We start from the raw sequence: 23,926 nt of genomic DNA, 5'->3' as shown, positions 1-23,926 counted from the left end.
TTTAATTAATGTTAATTCATTTACACACAGATAATTCTGAGGACATTTTTAAGATCAAAGTGAAATATATAAGAAGATAAGAGTTTGAGATATATATATATATATATATATATATATATATATATATATATATATATATAAAATTCTTTGTATATACTGTCTTCTTTATGTAAGATCATTAATGAAGTCCATATCAGAATGAAGAACCATAAAGGTGCCAACAGTTAAGGGAAAACTAAACTCCCAGTATCTAAACATTTCCTGAAGATGGGACATATAGTCAGTCAAATTCAATTCTGAGTGTTATATCTCATGTGGTGAGGTGGATCCTCAAAGCTCCGGATGAGCAGTTGGAAAGCAGTGAGGACAAACTGTTTGGGGGTAGCAGGGTGGTCCTGATAGAACTATGGAAGCTGTAGAGACTGGATGGCAACTGGAGAAGTAGAACAGCAATGACAAAGGAGAGTAGATCTGTAGGCTCACTGAAGCGGTGTAGCAGAGCCCAGTGATGTAGCATTGTTGAGTAGATCAGAAGACTTACTGTAGTTATCAAGCAGAGTTAAGTAGGTCCAAAGACATATAGCAGTGTCCAGTGATATAACATGAGCAATCTGTGACAAGGTAGTAGAGTCTAGAGGTGGTAAGAGCTGGGTATGTCATGAGGCACACAAAGTCAAAATAGCAAAGCCCAGCAACATAGAAAACTCAGGATGCACTAATTGGCTAGTTAGGGGACACACAGTGATATTATAAACAGAGCCCAGTGATGTAGCAGAGCTGTGTACTGTATGTCAGGAGTCACACAGTGAGACTATATCTATGTGGTCGATAATTGGCCTACCTGTGTCCAGGGCTGAGCTTACTTGATTAATTTATACATTAATGAGGCTACTTCTATCCCTGTTGCTACATTAATTTAGTTACTAGATTCCATGGTAGTGGATGGGGGATACTGTCGGACATATTTTACTAAATTTCTCCATCCATGACTTAAAGGGAACCCGTCATCTAATTCATGCTCTCCATACTGTGGAGATACAGTCGGGGAACATAGCCAGAGACCAATGTAGACAGTTTTCACCGTCGGCCGGCTCCTTCCAGCGCCGATCCAGGTGATTGACAGATCTCTCGCTATGGGAACCTTAACATATACTCTTTCTGAAACGTCCAAGTGTTTCAGAGAACTATATACCAGGCTCCAATAGTGCAGCTGGACTCTGATATATACTGCCTGAGGTTTGGGCTGCATGATTCAGGTGATATGTTCCCTTTTTTACATTGGTCCTGGTTGAATTATAGGTTGTATAGATGCCCATTTCAAGGAATCCCATTTACATTCCTTGGATACTTTTTTATTTATGACTATTAGAGGCTATTTAAAGGGGTTAGGACAACCCCTTCTCATTCCACATGTTTCCCCCAGGTAATATAATAAAGCCTATACTCACCTCCCGTACTCATCCTCGTGTCCAATCAGTACCGGCTTCCTTCTCCCCACCTTTGGACCAACCGAACAAATCAACAGGAAGTGAGTGCAGCCGCCACGCTGACTTCCTGTTGATTAACTAGTTTGGTCTGAAGGCGGAGAGACAGAAGTCAGTGCTGATTGGATGCGGGGCTCAGTGACATCACAACGCCACATGAGCTCCAGCACCACGAGCCCGGACACCGCTGGAGGGACAACGGTACGGGGGGTGAGTATAGACTTTATTATTGTATCTGGGGGAAACATGTGGAATAAGAAGGGGCTGTCCTAGTAGTGAACAACCCCTTTAACGTATATTGTTTTATCGACAGCTATGTTTTTAAGTTCTTAGGTCATATCACTACTCTATAATCCTATGTTGTGCTTTGTTCTGTCCCTTTAAAAAACATTTTTAATCCATTCTTACTTTGCATCATTTTTCCAACATCTGCCACCAAGCTTTGCACATTACTTAGTATCATTATGGAGGACATTTCGAGCAACCTAGAAATTACCATTCATTTTACTGGAGGATGTTGCGTCACAGAGAACCTTTGATGTAAAAAAAAAAATGCTATTAACCTGTAGATATGGGCATTAGAGGGTTAATCTGCAGGCCGTAGCTACCTGGAAGAAATGATCCTTATTCACTTATAGTAAATGGTGGATCCAGGGATATCTATATATAAATGTTACCTTCCATTGTAATCCTGTCTGTGATGATAATGAGATAATTGGAAGTATCAGCTTATTATGAGGCTCAATGGACAAAGTGAAAACAGCAAGATTGCAGAAGTTTTCCATTATGCATAAAAAAAAAATCTCCCCGCCCCCAAAAAAATCTTTAAAAAATATTAAAAAAATATTAAAAAATATTTACACAATAGCTCATTTACTGATGACTTATGATTATAATGTAGGAAGCGGAGAGATGCCAATATCACCGGGTGGCAATCCAGCTATGTCTTCCAACTGGCAGGTGAACACTGTAATTATCACCATATGCCTGTAATTAATTTTCCTCGCAGGTGTTACTATAATATGAGCAGCAGATCTTATTCCTGGCCGATCGGGAGATAATTATTCTCTACATGTGTCTACTCCTCTCAGGTCACAGAGAAGGCCAAGAGTGTAACTGCATCTTCTGAGAAAGCTGGCTCCGAGTGCTGCTCATCCCGGGCACCGTCACAGGAACAAAGCTGGAAGATCAGCAAGAAAAACCCTCACCGAAGACCGAGGAGGACCCACAAACGCCTCCGGGGGGGCAGAACACAAAGACCCCATACATGGCGCATGCATTGTGTCTGTGCCGAGCTGTGGACAGGTGGTAAAGTCTCCTCCACGAGATGTTCCAAGACTTCTAACTACAACAGCAAGATAAATACCCCGGGGACAACTATCCTGACTGAAGACAAAAGACACTTTACTGATGGAGAACGAGTGTGGACTTGTATGATATACAGAGGGAAGTATATTAGGAGCTTCTCCTGTAAAGATAAACTGACTGGAGAATACAAGTAAGTCTTAAAGGGGTTCTCCAGGCTTCCAAGACTGATGACCTGACCTTAAGATAGGTCATCAATATCAAATCAGTAGGGGTCCAACCAGTGGTGTAACTAGAAATGGCCAATACAGGGGTCGAACCGGCAACCTTGTGGTGTAACTAGACTGCGAAGGTCCACGGTGCAGAATCTGGACCTTGTCCCCCCCACCTCTGCACAGTGGTTAGATGTAAAGGACCCTGTACTGTTCTAAATTCTATAAAGACATACGAATTGAACCCCCCCCTTCTAATGTCCCCCATCCTGGTAGATATATGCCAGGACAGGGGACATATCTACCAGAATTGTGGACATATCTACTAGGATCGGGGACATATCTACCAGGATGGGAGAAATATCTACCAGGATAGGGGACATATCTACCAGGATGGGAGACATATCTACCAGGATGGGCCAAGGATGAGTAACATTTTTACCATGATGGGGCCAGGATAAGGACATATATACCATGATGGAGTGCATATATACCAGAATGTGGAACATATATACCATGATGGACTCAGGATGTGGGACATATATACCAGGATGGAATGCATAGATACCAGGATGTGGGACATATGTGCCAGGATCGGGGACATATGTCCCACATCCTGGTTTATATGTATTCCATCCTGGTATATATGTTCCACATCCTGAGCCCATCATAGTATATATGTCCCACATTCTGAGCCCATCATGGTATATATGCCTTCATCCTGGCACCATTGTGGTAAAAATGTCACTCACCCTGGGCCCATCCTGGTATATATGTCCTTATCCTGGCACCATTGTGGTAAAAATATCGCTCATCCTGGCCCCATCCTGGTATATATGTCCCCATCCTGGTATATATGCCACCCATTCTGGTATATAGTGTATGATCACATCCTGGTATATATTTTCCTCATCATGGGCCCATTCTGGCATATATGTCCCCACTCTGGAATATATGTTCCCCATCCTCCTATGTATGTCCTCATTCTGGGCCCCATCCTGGTATATATGATCCTTATCCTGGCATATATGGTCCATGTAGGATTTACTTGTTAAGAGTTTTTGTTATTGGTGGCATCAAATAACCCCTTAAAGGGGCCTCATTAAAATCATTAAAATCAATACTGTTAGGCTTGTTGTTATCAGTATATGACACTCAAGTCAAAAACAAGCCAGTAGATATAATGTAAGTGCATACTGCAGGTAAATTACACCAAACTGCTCAAGATCCGGACCTTCTCTTCCACCTTCACTACCCTTTTTATCAAACAGTCCTTTTCAGCTAATATGATTTGTAACTGGTAACTCGGCTTATCTCCGTCCATCACAATTCTCCTCAGATCAAGCTCTTTCATTAATACTAGGGCCAGCTCAGCATTGAGGTCATCGAGCTCGTCCTGTAGACGTTCGGCCATGGTCCACTCCTTATCTTCTCCTTTCTCAGGAGCGCTGCAAAACATAAGAGCATTGTGCTCAACTAAAAGTGAACAAGGATTTATAGATAGTAAATGTACAATTGAGAAAATAGATGAGAATGGACTGTAAAACAATGGACAAGAATGAAAGAAATATCAAATATATTTCCCTACTTGCTTTCGTAAAGGATAATTGTGACGTTCAACCACTAGGTGTCGCTAGATACAACTAGTGGTGGGAAAGTCAAACAAACCGAAGGTCAGGAGCCAGGAGGTCACGTGTGGAACACAGGGATGAAGCGGAGCTGAAGTCAGGGTACGAGCCAGAGGTCAGAAGCGAAGAAGTCACGTAAAGTACACAGGGAGAAAATGGAGCCAAGGTCAGGGTACGATTTGGGGAACAGAAGCCAGGTAGTCACATAAGGTACACAGGGAGAAAGCGGAGCCGAGGTCAGGGTGCGAGTCGGAGGTCAGAAGCCAGGAAGTCACGAAAGGTACACAGGGAGAAAGCGGAGCCAAGGTCAGGATATGAGCCGGAGGTCAGAAGCCAGGAAGTCACGAAAGGTACACAGGGAGAAAGCGGAGCCAATCAGCGCAGCACAATCAGCTCTATCCTCACCTAGTGTATCCTCACCTATCCCTTGTAGACTGTGAGCCCTCGCGGGCAGGGACCTATATCCTTCTGTACCTGTCTGTGTCTTGTACTGTTTATGACTATTGTATTTGTCCCTATTATGTATACCCCTTTCACATGTAAAGCGCCATGGAATTGATGGCGCTATAATAATAAATAATAATAATAATAATAAAAGGTCAGGATATGAGCTGGAGGTCAGAAGCCAGAAAGGTACACAGGGAGAAAGCGGAGCCAAGGTCAGGATATGAGCCGGAGGTCTGCAGCCAAGAAGTCACGTAAGGTATACAATGAGAAAGCGGAGCAGAGGTCAGGGTACAAGCCGGGGGTCAGAAGCCAGGGTGTAACGACAGAGTCAGGGGCATGGGCGGAGAAGTGTAACAGAGGTCCGGGGTAGGGAGACCAGATCAGAACAGAGCACACATTGGAACCAAAACACTCATTGCACAGTAGCAACTACGACCGATGGTGGTCCAGGCAAGATTGCTCCCTAAGGAAGCAGAGCAATCACCCGGAATGAGGCGCCTGTGAATAGGCCCCTCCCAACACCAGTGCAGGACCTGAGGCTGGAAACAACCCGTCCACCGGAGAACAATACAAAACAGAGCATTGGCTCTGCAGGAGAGCAGAGCACTGCGGATCAGAACCATGACAATAACTAAACTTTTTTAAAAACTTTTGCCATGTTAAAGGAACATGTCAGCAATTTTCATCGGTATTGTAGTCTGGGTCTAAAGGACCTCTGCTGTAAAGTTCAGCTATATTTTATACAGTTGGCCACGTCACTTTTGCCACCTTCTTAGTAAAAGGACAAGGCCAACACAAAAGGGCAAAAAAATGTTGCCAAATTTTGGAACCTTTTGAGAGGGAATGCTAAGCCTCGCATAGACTATTTTGTTATTTATTCTTTTAAAGATCTATAGTTATAGGTGGAAATGCTCTTAGATACGAGAATTTGTCAGTCATTTCGTCTTCAGAATTTTACGTAGACCCCACATTATATATTACCAGATTTGGGGTTCACAGCTTGCAAAGAATTGAAGTTTCCAAGGGGCCAGCTTGGATTTGAGAATTGCATCAACTTCATTCCCAGAAATGATTTCTTCAAATGTTTTCAGAGGCTGCAATAAAAAAGAAGAAATATTGATCCAAATTATAAATACTTTTTCTTTAGCACATTACTTCTGGGTGTAGATGTCCCCAAACTATGGCTCTACAATGGTTGCGAAATTATAATTCCAAGACTATGGCCATGGGTTGGAGACCACAGGGTTAGTCTATACAATAGCGGACACCTTATTGATTGCTGGTGGTCCAACTGCTAGGCACCCCCTAGTGACTGGGGCTCTGGAGTATAGCTTTCGAAGGCTCCATCTTAAATGGTGTGGAGTTGTGCATATACTTGGCCTTCGCTCCATTCATTGTCTATGGGACTGCTGCTTGGCTCTTTCCAGTTGGGGCATAGACAATGACTGGAGCATGCACAGCCTCAGCTCCATTCCAGAGCCACTTTTTGGGGATGGTTGGGGGTCCCAGTAATCAGTAAGCTATCCCCTAGCTCTACAGAATGTAAAGTGTTGAGTTTGAAATAGATACAAAGTTGAGCTTTAAAAAGTAAGATACATTACATTCTAATATTCAATTAATCCGGGTCTCCGATCCCTTTGTAGCCCCTCCAGCTCAGGGTCCCAACAACTCTCCATCGATCCAGTGCTCGTCATATGACAGTGTTTCCGGTGTTGGTATGAGACTGAAGCTGTGTGAAGGGGCACAGCCGACCATGTTTTTATATAAAACGTAGCCAGCCCCAATATCTGTCATAGTCAGAGAAGGGGGCTGGCTCAGTTTTATATAAAATCGGGATCAGCGGTACCCCTTCACACAGAGCGCAGGCCAGGTACCGACACCTAATATAGTCAAGAATGGAAGTGAAGCTGTCAAGGATCAGAAACCAGAGGATCAGGGTCACCTGTGTCACAAACGTCGCCGTCTGTCATGGCAGCATCATGATTTGTGGAGACTACAGATTCTGACACTCTGCCCGCTGAATTCTCTGATGTCTGTGATCAGCGTACCTGCAGAATGGTAGTTCATAGGCAGGCTAGCAAGAGTTAATCTCTGCTAGTCTGCTTGTTAGTCTCCTTTGATCACATGCTGTGGAGGAGCCAATAACATCTGCTCTCCTATATATGCTGGCTAGATCCTTCCTTCTATGCCAGCTATCGTTTATCTATACTGGTCTAGTGAAGTGTGGTGGTTGTTGTATTTTATTGCTGTGAGGGGCACATTGGCTCAGTGGTTAGCACTGCAATCTTGCTGCGCTGGGGTCCTCAGTTCAAATCCTACCAAGGACAACAGCAAGGAGTTTGTATGTTCTCCCCGTGTTTGTGTGGGTTTCCTCCCACACTCCGAAAAGACACAGATATGGAATTTAGATTGTGAACCCCAGGAAGGACAGTATTCATGATGTATGAAAATTGCTGTGGAATACGTTAGCGCTATATACAAATAAAGATTATTATTGGTGTTAACACTTGTCCTGTTGTTGCTACCTTCCTGCTCTTGCTTTTCTCCTTGGTTTCTTATTGTTTGTTCTTTTGAGTTTGCAGTGTGTCTGCGTTTTGCTTTTTTTCCCCTGCTGCAAACATGTTTTTTGCTTGATTTGTTATGAACAGGATGTATTTATACTCGGGTGTGGGAGCATTTCAGACATGCTTGATAAAGCCCTAATGTAGGGTGAAGCATTGCTGCTGTCTGTGTTGGGATGAAATAAAGAAGGTTTTCTGAAGATTTCCCCTGAGACACTGTCTATTATTAAGGTTTGCTTTTTCCCTGTCTGTCTTTATCTGTGTTACCATCTCACTCCTGTCCCTTCCTTCCAGATTAGATCTGGTCAAGAGAACAGTAAGGCATGGGTCTCTGGCATCTCCACCATCAGAGGTAATCTGGAGGTCAGGGATAGTCTAGGGTCCCATAGTGTGAGGGATAATATAGGAGCCCCCTGTCCTTCATTATCCTACAGTCATATTGTGATATATTACTATATTATATATCTTACCTTTTAATGCTCATTTCTATATATTTTTGGGCTAGACAACTTCTTTTTTTAAACGGCGACATTGACAATACACATTTCATCTATTTTTCACATACCTTATGATAATCCGTGGAGATGTCGGATCTCAGTGATATTACGGTTGACATCAGGTCTGTCTTTTTCTTGCTAATCATCTCTGATTGGGGTCCGTCACATTGTATATTGTCACACTGGGATTGTGAGGACCGGCGCGGGAGTCTGGGGAGGAAGCCTTCAGTGAAACAGACCTTTAACGCCTGCAACATGGAAGAGATGAAACGCCTGTCACACGGACGCCTTCTATATGATGTAGAGGGACCTTTATCCCCTCCTCAGGCTCCAGGGTCTCAGAGTGACCTCAATCTTTGCCCCTTGCGTCTATAGTTTTTCCTTTTTCGTATACCTGATAAAAGGTCCTCAGAAACAACGAGCCGGAGTCATCATTAAAGTCGCCGGCAACAAAGTGAGCAAAGCAGTGAACGACCAGCAGAAGAAGACTCCCGACCGACTGGAGGTACTCCCGGGGTACAAAGAGTTTGTTCTCAGTACCCTGTAAAAAAAATGCACATAAGTATATATACACACAAGCACACAACAAGGGTCCTGGTGGTTAGACAATGTCTGATCATCCATTTATCAACTATTATGTAGAAATACAATTATAGGTCCCCGAGCCATCAGTAGTGGGTTCTGCCTGTAATACTTGGCTGATGTGACACTGCAATGGCAGGATCTGTGTTATCTATAATGCAGCTGTTAGTAAGTTTGACGCAATTTGATTAACAGCTGTAGTATGTACTGAGCCGAATGAGATTCCAGCAGGGAAGAGGGACACTGAGGAGCTGTAAATCAGGCTAAGCGGTCAGAGATTCAGCAGCAGTATGGAGCTGTAAATTAACCTAGGTGGGTAGATATTCAGCAGCTGGGAGGAGAGACATTGAGGAGATGATAATCAGGCTAGGTGGGAGGAAATTCAGCAGGGAGGAGGGACACTGAGGAGCAGCCAATCAGGAAAGGTGGGTGGAAATTCAGCAGAGAGGAGGGACACTGAAGAGCAGCCAGTCCAGAAAGATGGGTGGAAATTCAGCAGAGAGGAGGGACACTGGAGAGCAGCCAGTCCAGAAAGATGGGTGGAAATTCAGCAGAGAGGAGGGACACTGGAGAGCAGCCAGTCCAGAAAGATGGGTGGAAATTCAGCAGAGAGGAGGGACACTGGAGAGCAGCCAGTCCAGAAAGATGGGTGGAAATTCAGCAGAGAGGAGGGACACTGGAGAGCAGCCAATCAGGAAAGGTGGGTGGAAATTCAGCAGAGAGGAGGGACACTAAGGAGCAGCCAATCAGTGAGGTGAGTGGAAATTTAGCAGGGAGTGAGGATACTGAGGAGCAGCCAATCAGTAAAGGTGGCTCAAAATTCAGCAGGGAGGAGGGACACAGGAGCAGCCAATCAGGAAAGGTGGGTGGAAATTCAGCAGGGAGGAGGGACACTGAAGAGTAGCCAATCAGGAAAGGTGGGTGGAAATTCAGCAGAGAGGAGGGACACTGAGGAGCTGTCAATCTTTCTAGGTGGGTGGAAATTAAGCAGAGAGGAAGGACACTGAGGAGCCAGCAATTGGGAAAGATGGGTGGAAATTCAGCAGAGAGGAGGGACACTGAGGTGCTGTCAATCTTTCTAGGTGGGTAGAGATTCAGAAGAGAGGAGGGAACTGAGGGGGTGTCAATCAGGTTATATGGGTGGAGATTCAGCAGAGTGAGGGAAGCTAAGGAGCACTCAATCAAGCTCGGTTGGTGGTGATTGTTAAACTTGACAGTATGCTAAACTTTTATAAGTGATTATGCAGCCATTTTGACATGGAAATTGAAAGTAAGCACACCAGCCTCATCAGGTCTAAGATCTTTTTCAGAATGTATGCAGTTTGTATTGTAAAATCATGATCCACTTTCATTGGTTTATCCAAAAACACCTGCTTCTGAACCAATAAGAGATTGATCACACCAAAAAATGCAAACTTTCTTACCTGGTAAAAGAAAGAGTGAGAAAAGGCATTGCCAGTGTAATTATTGGCTGGAATACAAGATGTGATGTGCAAATGGAGAATACCAGTCTAAAAAAAACAAAATATGGTCACAGGGTAAAGGGAATAAAGACAACATTAGGATAGGAAAAATGTGTATGTCTCCAACCTGTATCCCAAAATGTGTGCACATAGAGTATGAGTATATGTGAGAATGCCTTCTGTTTTTAAGAAGAGCGCCTGTTATGCAATTTTATCCCTTTTAGCAATCTTCACCTTTATCTTACTACTAGAAGGTGGCCCGATTCTACGCATCGGGTATTCTAGAATTTACGTATTGTGTAGTTCATGTATGATTTTTGTTATATATATATATAGATGTTGTTGTGTGTAGTTACCAAGTGTTTGTGTAGGGCGCTGTACATGTTCTGGGTGTTGTCTGGGTGTGGCGGGGGGGTGAGAGCGGTGTTGTATGTGTGTTGCGTGTGTTGCGTTGTTTGTGGAGCGTTGTGTGTGTGTTGCGCGGTTTGTGTGTGTGTGGTGTGTTTTAGGGGGAGGTATGTTTTGTGCAATGTGTGTTGCGCGGTATGTGCGTATATTTATGTATGCTGCGGTGTTTGTGTGTTGGGTGTTATGTGTGTGCGGCGTTGTCTGTGTGTGGGGGTGTCTGTGTAGGGCGGTGTTTGTGGTTCCCAGTGTGTGTGTGTGGTGTGTTGTGCAGTGCGCGTGTGTGTGTGTGTTGGGGGGAGGTGTGCACCTCCCATCGTGCTCCATCCCCCATGCTACGCACCCCCCATCGTGCTCCATCCCTCATGCTGCGCACTCCCCATCGTGCTCCATCCCCTATGCCGCGCATTCCCCATCGTGCTCCATCTCCCATGCTGCGCACTCCCAAACGTGCTCCATCCGCCATGCTGCGCACCCCCCATCGTGCTCCATCTGCCATGCTGCGCACTCCCAAACGTGCTCCATCCGCCATGCTGCGCACTCCCAAACGTGCTCCATCCGCCATGCTGCGCACTCCCAAACGTGCTCCATCCGCCATGCTGCGCACCCCCCATCGTGCTCCATCCGCCATGCTGCGCACTCCCAAACGTGCTCCATCCGCCATGCTGCACACTCCCAAACGTGCTCCATCCGCCATGCTGTGCACTTCCAAACATGGTCCATCCGCCATGCTGCGCACTTCCAAATGTGCTCCATCCGCCATGCTGCGCACTCCCAAACGTGCTCCATCCGCCATGCTGCGCACTCCCAAACGTGGTCCATCCGCCATACTGCGCACTCCCAAACGTGCTCCATCCGCCATGCTGCGCACTCCCAAATGTGCTCCTTCCGCCATGCTGCGCACTCCCAAACGTGCTCCATCCGCCATGCTGCGCACTCCCAAACGTGGTCCATCCGCCATGCTGCGCACTCCCAAACGTGGTCCATCCGCCATGCTGCGCACTCCCAAATGTGCTCCATCCCCCATGCTGCGCACTCCCCATCGTGCTCCATCCCCCATGCTGCGCACCCCCCATCGTGCTTCATCCCCCATGCTGCGCACCCCCCATCGTGCTCCATCCCCCATGCTGCACCAGCATCAGCCTCCCTGCCCGTAGCATCAGCCTCTCTCCTCCCAGCATCAGCCTTTTCTGTCCCCAGCATCAGCCTCTCTCCTTCCAGCCTACCCCAGCCTCAGCCTCCCCCAGCCTCTCTTCTCTCAGCCTCCCCCTCCCAGCCTTCCCCAGGATCAGCCTAGCCTACCCCAGCCTCAGCCTCCCCCAGCATCAGCCTCCCCCAGCCTCTCTTCTCTCAGCCTCCCCCTCCCAGCCTTCCCCAGGATCAGCCTAGCCTACCCCAGCATCAGCCTCTCCCAGCCTCTCTTCTCTCAGCCTCCCCCCTCCCAGCCTCCCCCTCCCAGCCTTCCCCAGGATCAGCCTAGCCTACCCCAGCCTCAGCCTCCCCCAGCATCAGCCTCTCTTCTCTCAGCCTCCCAGCCTTCCCCAGGATCAGCCTCTCTCCTCCCAGCCTCCTCCAGCACGCCGTGCTCCTCTGCCGACCCTCACAGATCCGATCGTATACACGCACACACCCGATCGCATACACACACACACACACCCCCGATCGCATACACTCACACACACCCGATCGCATACACTCACACACACCCGATCGCATACACTCACACACACACACATTGACGATATCACACATACGCGCTCACACTCACAACATCCGGAGATACCACATGCTTCTGGCCATGTGATCCTCCGGCAGGTCCTGGAAGCTCACAGCACAGTATCGCCGCCGAGAAGCAAGCGATATCCCAGGATGTTGTGAGTATGTGGATGCGATGTGATGTGTGTGTGATGTGTGTGTGAGAGTGAGTGTGATCTGATGTGTGTGTGTGTGTGTGTGTGTCTGTTGTTATGTGTGTGCGTGTGTGTATGTTCCGCCGCTGCAGGACCTTGATGCGCTGGTAACTATGCTACCATGGTTACCAGCGTATCTAGTCCCCCGCTCGCACGGGAGCCCACACCAGCATACGCCGGCCAGCCCCAGCAATGCGAGGGTATGTGTCGGCTGGGTTGGCGGCGTACGCTGATGTGGGCTCCCGGGGGTACAGTACTCACCTGGGAGTAGTGTCTCCGTGTCGGTTCGGGGAATGCGTGCGGGGCCAGAGCGAGCGTGCATTGCGTGAGGTGGGCGGGGCGTGGCCGAGTTGCCAATGCCTGCAGGGTGCCGGGGCGAGAGGCCAATCCGTGTGGGGGGCGGAGCCTGGGCGAGCGGCCGGCCAATCCGTGTGGGGGCGGAGCGTGGGCGAGCGGCCAATCCGGCGGGGGGGCGGGGCCATGGCGAGCCCAGCGGCCAATCAGCTTTGTGTCACCGTAAGGACACAATTTTGGAGCAAGACAGATAGACAGACAGACAGACAGATAGACAGACAGACAGACAGAATAAGGCAATTATATATATAGATATAAGTTTAATCATTTCAAATATAAAATTATATTAAACTTTAGCTAGGCAAGGTAATTAATGTAAATGTTATGAACATCATTGGGGAAAAGAGAACAGTTCACTGACATTTGGCGCATGCACAGCATAATGAGGTGTTGGGGCCTTGGCTTCTTGTTCATATTGCGCATGCGCTGTAATATACAGTATGTGTATGTTAATAGCTAAGGACGATCTCATTTGGCACATGCACAGAATAATGAGATGTTGGGACCTTGGCTTCTTGTTCATGTTGCGCATGCGCTGTAATATACAGTATGTGTATGTTAATAACTAAGGACGATCTCATTTGGCACATGCACAGAATAAAGAGGTGTTGGGACTTTGGCTTCTTGTTCATGTTGCGCATGCACTGTAATATATAGTATGTGTATGTTAATGATTACGGACGATATAATTTGGTGCATGCACATAATAATGGGGTGTTGGGGCCCTTTCTTCATGTTAACATTGTGTCGCGGGCGGGGAGGAGGGTGTCAGCACACCGCGCTCACCCCTTCTGCTCGGGTCCGGCAGTTGCTCCTGGTGGCTCGAGCCGTGGGCCGGATCCCGGGGTGTCTCGAGCGACACTCCTCGCCCGTGAGTGAAAGGGGGTGTTTGTTGGGTGTGGGGATTGTTATAGTTCGTGACGCCACCCACGGTTGTGGTGATTGCACCACCGCTACTCAGTGTGGGGGTCCCGGGGATGGTGATGCGGAGCAGCCAGGTGTTGTGTTGCCCCTCCGTGGGTAGGGGTTGGTGATCCCGGGGCCCGGTGATGAGATGTGAAGTGTAGGGCCTGGAGGGCGCAGGGACGCGGGGGCAGCGCTGTGCCTTGCGGCACTATGGTACTCACTCAGCCTGACACACGGACACAGTCTGTACGGTAAACCAACGGCTGGTAGGACGGTCCCACAGACGGCTGCACCTGCACTCCCGGTAGGTGACGGTGATGTCCCTCTTCCTTGCACCTGTGTTGTCTGATGGTAGCGGTGGATTCCCTCCGGTTACCCGCTCCCCGACTGCAATCTGGGCCGGAGGAGCTCTACACTTTGCCCGCAGGCGCTGGCCCTGGGGAAACTTGTGCCCTGGCGGTGGCGGTGTCTCCCCGGTAATGGTCGGGCTGTTGCCGTCAATCGGGACTTGGTTGTTGGGGGAGCTGCGTCCCCGTCACTGACGGATTTGGCAAATCTGGCGACTCCTAGCCTTGCCGGGGTCCGAGAGGCCCCTGCCCTGGTGCTGACTGTCCTTCGGAACACTGCTCCAGACCACCGGGCACACAGCCAACGGGGTCCTTCCAGGAACTTCCAAACGGTCCCCCTCCAGACAGTCATCGCCGTTGCTGACCTTGCTGTTCTGGCCCTCACAAAGCTGGACCCTTCAGGCTGTCTTTCTCTTCTGTTACTTTACTTGCTTTTCCTCCTTTACTACTTTCTTTCCTTAACTCCTCCACTTCCTCCTCCTGGACTCCTCTCTCAAGCTCTCCCTGAGCTCTTCTCTGTTGTTTACTCTTGCCCTGCCTGGGCTATCTGCCTGGTTTCTTCCTGCCTCCAGTGTTGTGAGCTCCTTGGTGGGCGGAGCCAACCGCCTGGCCCACCCCCTGGTGTGCATCATCAACCTCTGGAGGAAGGCAACAAGGATTTGTGGTTAGCTGTGATGTGCCTACCTGGAGTGTGGGGTGTGGTGGTGTTGTGACCTGTGTCCCCTGGCTTGCCCAGGGCGACACATTCCCCCTTAGCAAAATGCAGACCGTCCGCGGGCTGCCATCCTACACCGGTTTTATTTTTCTGTAAAAAGGGGATAACAGGGTTAAGCAAAACATAAATAACATTTTTAATCAAAAACTCTTCCCAAGACGGGAGGCACATTTACTTAAACGTTGCAACGGTGTACGGTCACGGTTTCCGCTCTCTCCCACCCAAGCAACCTGGCCCTGATGCTGCCCCTAAAACCCAGGCAGCACCCCTTGACCCACAGTCCAGCACAAGTCACCCGAGCGGGATCTGTCCTTCCCCTCCAGAGGGTGGCCACCGGTTCTTTTGGTGGCTGGGCCCTGGCCTGCTCTGCTCAGGGCCCTCCCTCCAACCTGCCTCTCCGGAGACGGTATTGCGGAAACGGTAACGGTACCCAACATATTTACAAGCCACTTAACGTTTGTGGTGCCCTGCAAGTTCACGGGCTTGTCCATGGATAGTTCCCATGCAAAACTTAAACGGTCCCCACGGGGACAACGGTGCCGGCTCCTGCCGGTTGCTAATCACACGGTGAATCAGGTGAACTTCGGATCATTTTCACTTATCATTTGCAGAACTTTTTCAAACAAACACTTCAATGATGGTCCCAACGGGGACGGTGCAACGGGCATCCGCTGCCCTACTCCGGTCTGTCAAGCGCTGGGGCTGCTGGCAAGGGGTAGAGGTCTGCGCTCGCTCGGGCCTCCGGGCCCCTCCTGAGGTTAACGTCCAGCGCAAACCACCCTCGCTCCCCAAAGTGCCGGGTATAGCGCACAATATCCCCCGGCATCAGGTTACGGCCGGGATGTTCCTCGGGCAGGTGAGCATGCACATCCCGCCGGGCTACAAACACCTCGGCCTCCAGGCCTGGCTCGTAGATGAACCCGTAGCCCCGGCGGACATCGAACCGCCTCACCTGTCCCTCGTGCAGCGGTCCCCGGTCACGGAATGTCGCTTGCCGGAGATTCTCCTTCTCCCGGATCGCTCTGGCCACCAGCTCAGCCTTCTTCCTTTCCCTCTCGGCGATCTCCAGGCCCAGCGGTACCGGCTCCCTATCCCAGTACGGCGCTGCTGCCAGCGCCGGCGCACGGGTTGAGCCCCGCGGGACATCCAGCACGTTACCCACTGTCAGGAAGGTGGGCAGCGTATCCCGCGGTGTCATGGCCTTGGGCGCTGCCTTGCAGCAGCAACCCGGCGCTACCTCAGCCGAGGTGTGGGGGATGGGCATAGGGGCTTTCCGCTGCCGGGCCTTCGGCTCGGAACGGGTCTTCGGCTCCGGCTCGGGGAGTTTCTCAGGGGATGCCTCCGGTTCGGTCTTCGGAGTCTTCCACGGCAACACCGCTGACTGGCTGCGGGCTCCGGCTACAGGTTGGCCCGCTTGGGCGGGGACGCTGGGTACTGCTACCGGTTGCGGTGGTAGCAGGCCTAGTGGCGGGGTCACGGCCTCCGGGACGGGTGGCGAGGGAGGCAGCGAAGGGAGAGGGCTTGGACCGGGCCCCACAGCCGCGATGACCGGCCCCTCAAGGGCATCGGGACGTGGGTCACTCACCCTCCCTTTCTCCGCTTCCTCCTCGCGTCTCCGCACGGTGGCTACAACGTCCGCCATGTCGGCCTCCCACTCCTCCATGAGGAGCTGCATCTTCACGTGCAGCCGTTGGTAGAGCTGCGCGGTCCGGATCTCCACCCACGCCGCGGTTCCAGGCGCGGGGGGTACGGTGTCGCGGGACGGCATCCACATGACGGCTGGTTCGTTTGCTTCCAGGAACGGGATGTTTCCAGAGTCCTGGCGTCCCTGCTTTTATAGCCGCAGCTACATGCGGCCGGCCGCCATCGCGTCCCCCTTAGCTCTTTCCGGCCCCTCCTCTCTCGGGGCGGGGTTTTGGCCTTCGCGCCTCTACTGCTCGAGAAGATGCTCGAGCGGGAACTTTTCGCGCCAAAGATGGCGGCTTCTGAAATTTTTCTGCCGGATGCCTCCGGCGGTAACAAGGCGCACCTCTACCTGACGGCAGAGCGGTAAGATCCTGTTCGTGACGCCAAGTTGTCGCGGGCGGGGAGGAGGGTGTCAGCACACCGCGCTCACCCCTTCTGCTCGGGTCCGGCAGTTGCTCCTGGTGGCTCGAGCCGTGGGCCGGATCCCGGGGTGTCTCGAGCGACACTCCTCGCCCGTGAGTGAAAGGGAGTGTTTGTTGGGTGTGGGGATTGTTATAGTTCGTGACGCCACCCACGGTTGTGGTGATTGCACCACCGCTGCTCAGTGTGGGGGTCCCGGGAATGGTGATGCGGAGCAGCCAGGTGTTGTGTTGCCCCTCCGTGGGTAGGGGTTGGTGATCCCGGGGCCCGGTGATGAGATGTGAAGTGTAGGGCCTGGAGGGCGCAGGGACGCGGGGGCAGCGCTGTGCCTTGCGGCACTATGGTACTCACTCAGCCTGACACACGGACACAGTCTGTACGGTAAACCAACGGCTGGTAGGACGGTCCCACAGACGGCTGCACCTGCACTCCCGGTAGGTGACGGTGATGTCCCTCTTCCTTGCACCTGTGTTGTCTGATGGTAGCGGTGGATTCCCTCCGGTTACCCGCTCCCCGACTGCAATCTGGGCCGGAGGAGCTCTACACTTTGCCCGCAGGCGCTGGCCCTGGGGAAACTTGTGCCCTGGCGGTGGCGGTGTCTCCCCGGTAATGGTCGGGCTGTTGCCGTCAATCGGGACTTGGTTGTTGGGGGAGCTGCGTCCCCGTCACTGACGGATTTGGCAAATCTGGCGACTCCTAGCCTTGCCGGGGTCCGAGAGGCCCCTGCCCTGGTGCTGACTGTCCTTCGGAACACTGCTCCAGACCACCGGGCACACAGCCAACGGGGTCCTTCCAGGAACTTCCAAACGGTCCCCCTCCAGACAGTCACCGCCGTTGCTGACCTTGCTGTTCTGGCCCTCACAAAGCTGGACCCTTCAGGCTGTCTTTCTCTTCTGTTACTTTACTTGCTTTTCCTCCTTTACTACTTTCTTTCCTTAACTCCTCCACTTCCTCCTCCTGGACTCCTCTCTCAAGCTCTCCCTGAGCTCTTCTCTGTTGTTTACTCTTGCCCTGCCTGGGCTATCTGCCTGGTTTCTTCCTGCCTCCAGTGTTGTGAGCTCCTTGGTGGGCGGAGCCAACCGCCTGGCCCACCCCCTGGTGTGCATCATCAACCTCTGGAGGAAGGCAACAAGGATTTGTGGTTAGCTGTGATGTGCCTACCTGGAGTGTGGGGTGTGGTGGTGTTATGACCTGTGTCCCCTGGCTTGCCCAGGGCGACACAATTGTACCTGCGCTTTAACAATACAGTATGTGTATTTAAATGACTAAGGAAGAGATCATTTGGCGCATGCACATAATGAGGTGTTGGTGCCTTGGCTTATTGTTCATGGTGCACATGCGCTAGAATAATACAGTATGTGTATTTAAATGATTAAGAAAGAAATTATTTGGCACAAGTACAGAATGAAGTTTTGGGGCCCTTTCTTCTAGTTCAGGTAATGCATGTGTCACGCCCAGGGATATGGGGTACTTGGTTCCAGGCAGTCTGTATCTTGGGAATGTCACTTTGGTGGCCATTGTCCGGTTCTGTTCCCTGGGCCCTTTTTGTAATGGGATATATTTACAGGGGATTAGATTAATGTTCATATGTGACGCCACTTGCAGTGTTGAAGCTATATGGATGGAGCCGCCGCTGCAGAATGTCACTACTGGGGCCAGTATTAACTGCAGCCTGGATGGTAGGCCCTCCGAAAGCAGGGCCGGGCCCCAGAGGATGGGTGATGTGACGGTCGTTGGAAGAAGGTAGTCCACACAGAGGTATAGTGCAACTGGTTTTTACTCACTGCTGGTTGGTGATAGCTGGTTACCGGAGGCCGGCTGGTTTCACCTTAAGGTCCCCTTCGTCCCAGTGCCAGTTTAGTACTCTGGTACCTTCTTCCCCTGGACCTGTCTCTGATAAATGGGTCCCCGTGGTGTAGAGCAACTGGGGCTCCCCGTCCGGTGGTTTGTCTACTTCTGTCCGTCTGACGGTAGTGTGAACCCTGTGGGGTTGGAATCTCTGGTCCTGTCCCCGGTTCTCCCTTTGCTACTGAGTCTTCGGATTATTAGGGTCAGCGAGGTCCTTGATGGTCCCCTCGCTGTGCAGGTGTTAACAGGTCGGCTTGGAGCTCTTTCCTGTCCTAGGGTCCTGTACCCCATCGATGCATAGTTCCGGGAGTACTCCACCGGCAACTACTCTCCTGGGTACCAGGTCACCGTTCACCCGAGTCAGGACGTCTCCTCACTTCCACCTTCACGCCTCTCCTACTACTCTTGTCTGACTACTCTCCCCAGTCTGCCCCTCCCACCTGGTCAACTAGTGGACTGGAGTGGCTCCACCTCTAGGCAGTCGTCCATCGGTCCGACCCTAGCTTTGCACCATTATATGGGGGATTGTTGGGGAAAACTGGGATTACCTGGGTTTTTGTGTGTTACCGGCACTGGTCTCCCGGGGCCCTAGGGGGTAGGCCCTGCATCCTGGTGGGGATACAGAACCTTGTAGCACCCTGATGGCTTCAGGGGCACTACACATGCGCTGTAATAATACAGTATGTGTATTTAAATGACCAAGGAAGAGATCATTTGCACATGCACAGAATGAGGCGTTGGGGCCTTGACCTATTGTCCATGTTGTGCATGCGCTATAATAATACAGTATGTGTATTTAAATGACCAAAGAAGGAAGAGATCATTTGGCACATGCACAAAATGAGGCATTGAGGCCTTGGCTTATTGTTCATGTTGCGCATGCGCAAAGGACAGTGCACCTTGCTTCACTGCGAATATGCTGTTACAACATAGCTCTTGTATGTAGATTAGTGAATCATCCAGCAAAGAGTTCAGTACATGCACAGTATGCAGACAAGGCAAGCAAAAGTACATGTGACTTCACTGCGCATGCGCCGGATTCCCTTGGATTCTTACTTAGTAATTACAACTGTATTATAACTTCTTCTTAGTGGATAGTTTTAAGAAGGGCATGTTTAGAACATTAAACCCCAGCAAAGTAATGACATGTGGGTGTCTTATTGCCCTAAAATGTTCCCTTTAAGAATGGCAGGAAGATAGAAGAGTTTGTACGACACTAGTATTTCAAGTTTCAATGAGACGGGCAGAGTGGGGGAAATTACTGTTTCTTTCGGGCTCTCATTGAAATCGCGAGCGGATAATCACGCAGGAACTTTATCATTCACTACAAACAAAAAGGTAATGACCTACATTAATGTGTAACTTCAGGCGCTCCAAGATATGAGCTCCATACTCATATGTGACAAGTTCTCTTGCAGAAAGCTCTTTCAGATTGACGACGGATAGGTCACCTTCACAATTAGATTGTAGATCCTGAACGTCTCTGAATGTATTTTTTAAGCCTACAGAAGAAAAAAAAATAGTCACAGAAGAAAAAAAGCCTATCACAGAAGTAAAAAAACCATAACAGAAGAAAACAAATCCATCACAGAAGTGAAAAAAATCTTCACAGAAGTTAGAAACCCATCACAGAAGAAAAAAAAACCCATCACAGAAGTAAAAAACCCATCACAAAACGTAAAAAAAACCATCACAGAAGTAAGAAGCCAATCACAGAAGAAAAAAACCCCATCACAGAAGTAAGAAACCAATCACAGACGTAAAAAACCCATCACAGAAGTAAGAAATCCATCACAGACGTAAAAAACCCCATCACAGAAGTAAGAAACCCATCAAAGAAGTAAAAAAACCCATCACAGAAGTAAGAAATCCATCAAAGACATAAGAAACCTATAAACAGAAGAAAAAAAAACATCACAGAAGAAAAAAACTCCATAACAGACGTAAAAAAACCCTCACAAAAGAAGAAAAAACCCCATCACATAACAAGAAAAAAAAAACATCCCATAAGAAAAAAAACCCCATCACATAAAAAGAAAAAAAAAACATCACAGGAAAAAAAAACCCATCACAGAACAAAAAAAAACATCACAGATGAAAAAAAACATAATAGAAGAAATAAAAATCACACTAGAAAAAAACAAACCATCACAGAAGTAAGAAACCCATCACAGAAGAAAAAAAAAGACTTCAAAGTGGAGAGGGAGAAGGGGTTAAACCCGCGTAATCCGCCAGTAATCCAGAAGGAGATGTTGATAAATTAAACAATCTTTTATTCCATGGGTCTACGCGTTTCAAGGTCTAAGACCTCTTCTTCAGGACCAGTAAATCAACAATGGAGTGTTGATTTACTGGTCCTGAAGAAGAGGTCTTAGACCTTGAAACGCGTAGACCCATGGAATAAAAGATTGTTTAATTTATCAACATCTCCTTCTGGATTACTGGCGGATTGCGCGGGTTTAACCCCTTCTCCCTCTCCACTTTGAAGTCTGAAACACGTGGGGCCGCTGCAGCTGCCATTATCTCATGCTATCTGTGGTGGTTGTGACCTCTCACAACCTCAATCGGTGAGTGCATTTACCATTTGCTAACCGTGTGTTTAATCTGGTAAAACCCTATCAGCGCTTCTCTTTTCTAGTTTATCTACAGAAGAAAAAAAAACACAGAAGTAAGACACACATCACAGAAGAAAAAAAACCACAGAAGAAACACATCACAGAAGAATAAAAAAACACCACAGAAGTAAGAAATCATCACAAAAGTAAGAAACCCATCACAGAAGAAGAAAAAAAGCCATCACATAAGAAAAAAAAAACATCACAGAAGAAAAAAACCCCATCACAGATGAAAAAAAAAACATGATAGAAGAAATAAAAATCACACTAGAAAAAAACCCCATCACAGAAGTAAGAAACATACCACAGAAGAAAAAAAAACACCACAGAAGAAAAAAAAAAACCCCATCACAGAAGTAAGAAACCCATCACAGAGGGAAAAAAAACACCACAGAAAAAAAACCATCACAGAAGAAAACAAAACATGTCACAGAAGAAAAATACCCATCACAGGAGAAAAAAATGTCACAGAGGTAAAAATAAAACTGTCACTGATGTAAAAAGTATATTCATTCATCCATTACTGGTGCTGATGAAAAGTTTAGAATGATCCTAAGAAATAGCAGCGGGTTCTGTTGAGCAGAGTCTACTAATAACATCGGAGGGTCATCCATGAAGAGCCAACAGCTCAGCAGGGGTTATAGTTTCCAGGTTCGGTCCACACCATTATTGGGGATGTGTGTCCTAGACGAATGACATGGCTTCGTGTTGCTTATCCTTTCCCTCCCTATCTCTGACACTTATCCTGTGCATATGCCATAAATATTCAATAGGTCGGTCTCACACTTGCGTAGCAATTTTAGAAACTCCAATATAGAGCTGCGAATGTGAATATGCTGCTCCATTTCTGGTTGTGCAAGACAGAGCTCAGTTGGGGGTCCCAGAGGCATATGCCAATAAAGAAGAAGAGAGACTGAGAGCAAGAAAAGCCGGGAGGCTGGCATGAGTAGGGTTTGGAGGAATCAGAGAGGTGAAGATAAAAGGAGATGAACCGCCACCTTCTCAGGTCAATGACCCATCCACCCCTTGTAACACTCACGGCTGGTATAGGGGCAGCAAGCGGGATTAGTGGACCCACTGGACCAGGCTTACCCCTTAGTGGGCGGTGCTTAACTATTCGCCCACCACGAGGCAGACGCCAGGTGCCACTTCGAGGGCAGTGACCTGGACTGTGGCATCTAACCCCCAAGACAGGGGATGGACTCAGGTAGAGACACAGCTGCAGGCAGGATAGCTGGGACAGACAGGCAGGTGGGAGCAGACAGATATGGTGGGCACGGCAGGGACAGACGGATATGGGAAGACAGGTACAGAGTGACGGACACAGGGATAATGGGACTTGACAACTAACTAGCTAGCAGACTGGGAGCTGACTGACTAACTCAGGATCTTGCACAGGCACCTCCCCTAATGGAAGGGTGCCTTAAATACACAGTGCCTCTCAGCCATAGGCTAAGAGGCATTTCCTGGAAATGGTGGTAGAAGTATAACTGTGGTATTTTCCAGGGAGGGAGGCAGGAAAGCTCTGGGCTCCCCAGGTGTGAAGAATGCATGGTGGTCTCCAGTACCCTCGTCATGTCATGGATGGGAAGACCGCATTAAAGTTGAGCATCTCCATATTTATACACGTCGCTGCCTTCTTATATCACATTACACATTTTTCAATTTCACATTCTGCTTTTCTAAGTCTTTTTCTATTGCTTGTGTCAGCAAATATAAAGAAATGGAAAAGACTTGTGTAAATACCCCGGTTTATGCCGCCTTGTAGCAGTTTGGCGCTCTGGGCACCGGCTCGTAGCTGACTGTCCACCTCCTTCAGCAGAGTCAGCAGCGGAGACGACTCTACAATTTTGCAGTCGTTCCCATCTGGAAAGCAAAGGTATCAGTATTATCTGGTTTACTCAGTACGCTCCAATTACAGTAATTATTAATGATATGACTATTATTGATCATCATTATTGGGTCATGAATGTTCAGCAGAAGTTACAGCCATTCCTCCACATCACAGGGTGTCACCATAACCGCCAGCAGCGTGTGCGGCACCGACGCTGTATTATTTGTGAAACTGTTACGGCACAGCCCATTTATCAGCTTTCGGGAGACTGAAAATGAGATCAGAGGTAGCAATTATATCTCTGCTGTCCGCACATTATATTAACCATTTTGCATTGTGAAAAATTCTCTATAAAAAGGGAGCCCGTCACGTCCTAAAATGCTATATACAGATAAAGAGTTAATCTGCAAGTAAATAACATTAATATCCTGCCTGGATGCCTGACTGGAGCAGCAGCTGCAGGGAGAAAAGTGAATAGGATACCTGAAGTGAGCACTAATATATATATTCTGAGTGCAAGCCAAAGAAATACATACTATACAAGGATAAGGCTGCACATCAAACTTAGATAATGGTATAATGCCTCAAGCATATGGAAAAATATTGGAAAATACAATGAAAAATGCTACTTGCTAACTTGAACAAGTTAGCAAGTAGCATTTTTCATTGTATTTTCCAATATTTTTCCATATGCTTGAGGCATTATA

General features: G+C 48.7%; 1 protein-coding gene across 5 annotated transcripts in view; it reads right to left on the bottom strand.

Moving 5' to 3' along the window:
• Positions 1-3,672: 3,672 nt before the first annotated feature.
• Positions 3,673-23,926, bottom strand: part of LOC142257255 (uncharacterized) — a 141,342-nt gene continuing 121,088 nt past the window's right edge. For 4 of the 5 annotated variants that reach the window (XM_075329411.1, XM_075329413.1, XM_075329412.1 and 1 more), the window contains 8 exons: positions 23,132-23,251; positions 20,121-20,272; positions 12,756-12,998; positions 10,141-10,227; positions 8,529-8,675; positions 8,203-8,382; positions 6,058-6,170; positions 3,673-4,449 (listed from right to left, as the gene is read on the bottom strand). In XM_075329411.1, the coding sequence (XP_075185526.1) occupies positions 4,209-4,449; positions 6,058-6,170; positions 8,203-8,382; positions 8,529-8,675; positions 10,141-10,227; positions 12,756-12,998; positions 20,121-20,272; positions 23,132-23,251 (1,283 nt within the window). In that variant the 3' untranslated portion in view covers positions 3,673-4,208. The remainder of the gene's footprint in view (positions 4,450-6,057; positions 6,171-8,202; positions 8,383-8,528; positions 8,676-10,140; positions 10,228-12,755; positions 12,999-20,120; positions 20,273-23,131; positions 23,252-23,926) is intronic. The other variant, XM_075329415.1, reaches the window with a different exon arrangement.

This window comes from Anomaloglossus baeobatrachus, chromosome 11 (genome assembly GCF_048569485.1).
Source record: "Anomaloglossus baeobatrachus isolate aAnoBae1 chromosome 11, aAnoBae1.hap1, whole genome shotgun sequence".
In the NCBI taxonomy this organism is placed as follows: Eukaryota; Metazoa; Chordata; class Amphibia; order Anura; family Aromobatidae; genus Anomaloglossus; species Anomaloglossus baeobatrachus.
The sequence above is the reverse complement of the archived record's forward strand: the minus strand, read 5'-3'. Positions and strand labels throughout refer to the sequence as shown.